Consider the following 5383-nt stretch of genomic DNA (forward strand, 5'->3'; position numbering starts at 1 on the left):
AGAAACTTGGTTTAGGGAAAAGCCCCAAACACTAAACACTAGAACACCAAAATCCTCTCTCTACAAGTTTTTCTCTCACACCGATATTTACCTTCATGGTAGCACAAGATCCTCCCAACAAAGAGACCAAAAACTAAACACAAGATTTTACCACTCTTCTAGGTTGGATTATCTACACCTCTATTTATAATCCTTTATATAGAGAACACAAACTTAACCCTTAAGAAACCTTAACTTTAGGAACAAGGTTCCTAACTTAATTCTTAAGCTCCTAAACTTTAGGATAAGTTTTCTCAAGATAGAGTTTAACCAAAACTCCAACTCTTAACCACCGGCCAAATCCCACAACAAAGACTGTGGTTTGTGACGGAGCCATATATGAAAAAGCGAATCAATTAAATCCACTTAGTATAGGCTACTGAAGTCTAGTAGTATCTTTTTTCAATTATCTTTATTTTATTTTATTTTTGTAAAGTTAAAAAAGAAATACTATTTGGTCCCCATTGTTTAATTTCTTCCTTTAAATCGAAGTATTTGTGCAGAAAATTATATAGTTTGTACTAAGGTATTTAAGAAGTTGCAGGTGGAAGAGGCAAAGTGGCAAATTCAATAGAGCGGTGGACACTAAGAGTGCAAAACAAACATAACAAAATGCCGAAGAATATATTATTTTTTTGATCGATAAAAAAGGATTGATTGATCATAAAAAAAAGGGTGTAAAAGAATTATACCACCCTAAACAAAGTTAGGGGAGGAGAAAGAAAAGAAAAGAACTAGTGAAATGTGTTAAGTCACTGATTGCAAGAGCCAAGAGAAATGTAGTAGATTGCTTTGTTCACCACAACCATCTCATTCGTACTGACATTTGAGAAACCCTGTCATTTCTCTCCTTCCATAAACTCGAAAAAATGGCTACATGTATCAAATCTCAGACTGCAGAGCTAGCTTTAGAATGTTGAATAAGAGACCAAGCAGTAGGACTGCAGGAGCATCCAAAGGAATAGAGAAGAACAATGCAATTTATCCATAAAGACTTCTCAAACTTTTCTAGCAAATCTGCAATGGAGAAGAAGGTGAGAAGAAGATTCTGGCTCACTGCAAAATAAACAATTATCTGGAACTTCAATTCTTCTTCTCAAAGAAAATATGTTGTAGGCAGCCTTATATGAGCAATAAGCCACTACGTTAAAGAATATATTTCAGTCACTACGTTACAAGCATGAGGAATGATTGCCACTTGAATTAAGCAGATTATCGCAACTTAAAAATTAGTGTTTTGGCCTTTTTGGGATTGGTGGATCCATTAATTCTGTTTTCATGTTTAATGACTCATGGTATTTTGAAGGTAGAAAATTAGATATCTTTTAAGTTTCTTTGATTCATTCCAAGAAATTCAAGAGATTTAAGTAAAGATCAATTGGTTAAATTGGTTAAACTGGTTAAACTAGCCAGGACGGCTTATTACATGTCCATCCAAAAATATATTGGCCAAGTAAGTAAATTGAGTAAATAAACGGGAAAAAAAAGTTACGAGTTATTCTAGAGAGTCAAGCAACCCTAACCAAAGCGAAAGCACAAAGAAAAATCTAAGCCAAAAGGTTCCAGGGATAATCAAAAAGCATCAAAGGCCTCTTGACATACCCTAGCCTAAATGTAGTCAACATATTGTCAAAGTCGAGCAAATAAAAAGACATAAAATAACATTGAACCAGATATCCGGTACCGACACTGGATTAGAATACCACATTGTGCCATTGGCGGATATCTGGATTTCAATCCATTTATCTCGTTAAAGTGCTTGAAAAGTAGCAACAGAGGTTTCGAATTTTGGTTAAGCAAGTGGTTTCATTTAAAACTCTCAACAAAACCTTCACGAGGATCTTCATTTTTCGCTAACTTAAATGGTGTGTTTCCTGTGTAAACTTTTACATCGTCATCATACCAATAAACCAAAAAATTGGAAAAAATAACTTTCAGTTTCGCTTTTTTCCATGATGATCACAGATATTTGTTAGTTGGTTGGTCATGTTTTTACATTTGAACACACGTAAACTGCTTCCTTTTGGCTTGAATACTCTATAAACAACACTTGCATAAAACCCAGACGTATCCACCTGCACTTATTGAGTTACCGACAAAAAACCCCGGCATTTTTGAGAAAGTCATGATATCAATGACCAAAAAAAGGCAGAGACCTAATGAAGATAATCACTCCTTCAATTGGTATGAAATTTTTTGTTTTTTTCGCTTTTTGGTGGAGCCATTCAACCAAAATCAGGAGGAGCCATAAATTTATCCGTAGAATTTGGTAGATTTGTTTCTCTCCTGAGGTTACATCTTGAGGAAAGGGTAATGACTAATTAGCAATGCTTTTCATATCTTATTCTGAAGTTAAATTTCGCATTATCTTGGGCCATGTAGAACACATATCTAAATAGCTCAGACAGGTAGCAAACAAGACCCTAATCCACCTAAATAATCATGAGCTAAATATACACACACGAAACATACCATTTTCAGCGCCCAGAGAACTACGGGGCTAACACTCAAACTATCAACATTGTTATTAATAGCTGCAAACAATTACAAAACACATTCATCTCTGGTTTATCTCTAAGTATTTGCTTTATCCTACACAGATTGTATACGTATAAGTAGGTCATTTCCTTCTTTGCTCTAAAATGTGTCCAGTCCTGTAATTCTCTTTCTATCTTTTCATTCTAATATAGAAAACTTAGTTTAAATTAGTTTCCTGAGCCAAAAAAAAAAATAAATCTTCTCGTGGGTACGTACTACTCATCCAAGAAATATAACGATCCGGAAACCAAAACATGGAAATTTGATTTGCAACTAACATACACATGGATTTAGTGAACTTACTGTGACAGTGTCACAGTAGTAAATCAACAATGACGGTGGATGTAAACAACAAACACGTTGGCTTTTAGCCTACAATATCGATATCACTAGCTAAGAACTAACTTTTAATGGGCACTGCAAGAACTTTGGGAAACGACTCGTGATTTGAAACCGGAATCGTCTGAAACTTGCAATCGCCCGCCAACAGTGTTACCCCGGCTGCGTTAATGTTAGTATCTTCAAAGTTTATTGTGTTAATGAGTTGAAGTAAAATTTGTTCTTGTTCTTTACCATCGGTCCATTCGTGAATTTCTGCCTTGATTAGTGATGGGTCACTGGAAATTAGTTCCCAGAGTGGGTAGTCTTTTCTTGGCATAAGACGGTCGGATGGCTCGAGCTTCAAACTTGGGCAGTAATCACCCTTTCCATCTCCAAGATAGATAATTCTCTTCTTGCCATCTGCGTAAGCTTCTGCTTTGATCCGGTCAAATATTATACCCTGTATTAACATAAACATTTCAATTAGCCAACTAATATTCTTCTAATAAAGTATTAGCTGAGAAGCATGTGACTAGATTTCTTGTCCATTGCATGTTCCTCAATGTAAGGATCAAGTTCAACTAATTGAGTCATCTTGATGATTCAAAAACACGGCTTCGACGTGTTTAAGGATTAAAAAAAGCTGAATTATGAGATTAATTTACCTTGCACATGTTGGGAGGGCAGATGGGACAACCATGACAAGCAGTAGTGCAACCATGAGGAGCAGTGGTGAAATCATGGTATGGGAAGATTCTTAATCTTCCTTGGTCATCGACGAAACCCGGGTTCGTGTTGATTTCTGAGAAGTAACCTGACAACCCATGATGTTCTAGTATTGTTTCAATGAAGAACAGATTTGCGTCACTCAAAATTTTCAATTCACACCTGGAATAAAAAACAAAAAACAAAATGAGACCCGTTTGATAATTACATGTAAAATACTTGGAAAATTTTATTGGAAATCAAGAAATTACCCAAGAGCATGAGCTGATTTAATGGCTGAAATGATATTAGCATCCAATGGAGCGCGTCTCAAAACATTGGCAATGTCTTCAATTGTCTTCCCATTAGAGTGAAGCTCTAACATCATCTTATCCTGAAAATAAATAAATCACAAATGAAATTAAAACTCCAGATTGAAATCTAACTTTTTTTGATTCATAAATCAACAATGGGGCATCAAAATGATCTCCGAAAATATTTCAGTCAAAAATGCGAAAACAGAGGAAACATACCATGAGAGTATTCCAGGGCATGGTAGGCAAGAGTTCATCAAACAATTGAGTGAAACCCAATTCATCAATGACATAATTATCACTATCGTGATCGATAATCGTCTTGTCGAAGTCGAATAAAATCACAATTCCTGCCATTTTATACGTCGAGAATATGAAATTTGAGGTGTGTTTTTGTGTTTTCTGTAAAATAAAAGAAGAAGCAGATTTGTTTTTGTGTAGAAAACTTGATGAAGCTGAATGATCTATTTATAATGGGGATCTCGTTCTAATATTGTGAGCGTAAGAAGAAGAAAAGAATAAAAAACCGGATTAAGATGCCAATGGAATATTACTTCACCGCATTCTGAAAAGAGCCATCAAAATTTGACACCATAAATATTTCTCCTGTGAGGAAGGTGCCACCATTAAAGGCTTCTACCTAAGATTTCACTATCTTGTACAACCAGTAGAATTTTAATATACCGCCACAATTCTTCTCAGCCGTTTGATTTAAGGGTATTTTGATTGTGCTCGTTGATTTTAATGGTTAGTTGTATGATAGTTGTAAGTTGCGTATAGAATCGGTACGAGATAAGGTGATTGGATGGCATATTTGAATATTCGGGTGAGAATTTGCTTTTTACTTACTGGCTGAAATTGGAATATTCCAATCTTCGGTGCCATGCGCATTCTTCTTATTCTTCAATGGTTTTTTTAATTTTTTTAACCTCTTTTCCAGGAAACTCCATTTTTGCCTAATTTTGGGTTCTAAGAACAATTTTTAACTTTTGGTATGGGCCGTTGGTGTGCTAGGCTAGGCTGCTAGGGTATCATTGTTGGTCGGATTAAGATATATGGTCACGTTATCACGTGTTAATGGTGTTATATAGTATAAAAAACAGACATTTTATTAGCCAGCCACATGGTTGTACGGTCGTATAGTTGTCAATTGTGGCGGAAACCAGGATTTATAAGTCCGTAAGTATAATTTTTTTCTTTTTCGAGGCAAAATGCCCCCATTTTGATGTCAATTTGACATTTTACATTCTATCAATCACTACTTTCCAATGTGTCATCAGGTCTCTAAAAGTATACAATTTAAACCTTTTTTGTTTCCCACCCCAGATAAAAATCAGTAACTTGACTTCATTGATGATCTCTAATGTCTATTGCTAGTCATGACTCTACTGTTTCTTTCTGACCATATTGCCCAACAGATTGCAATGGCCAAATTCTTCTTCCTCTGTTTCTAAACTTCCATGCTT

At 35.4% G+C, this 5383-nt stretch overlaps 1 protein-coding gene across 1 annotated transcript; it reads right to left on the reverse strand.

Annotated features, from left to right (window-relative positions):
* Positions 1-2810: 2810 nt before the first annotated feature.
* On the reverse strand, positions 2811-4503 carry LOC113294948 (inorganic pyrophosphatase 1-like). The gene is made up of 4 exons (XM_026543316.1): positions 4137-4503; positions 3876-3997; positions 3564-3786; positions 2811-3358 (listed from the first exon to the last, which is right to left on the reverse strand). Exons 1-4 carry the CDS (start codon positions 4272-4274, stop codon positions 2978-2980), a joined length of 864 nt encoding a protein of 287 aa, XP_026399101.1. The 5' UTR covers positions 4275-4503; the 3' UTR covers positions 2811-2977.
* Positions 4504-5383: the final 880 nt, after the last annotated feature.

Source organism: Papaver somniferum, chromosome 7 (genome assembly GCF_003573695.1).
Source record: "Papaver somniferum cultivar HN1 chromosome 7, ASM357369v1, whole genome shotgun sequence".
NCBI classification, from domain to species: domain Eukaryota; kingdom Viridiplantae; phylum Streptophyta; class Magnoliopsida; order Ranunculales; family Papaveraceae; genus Papaver; species Papaver somniferum.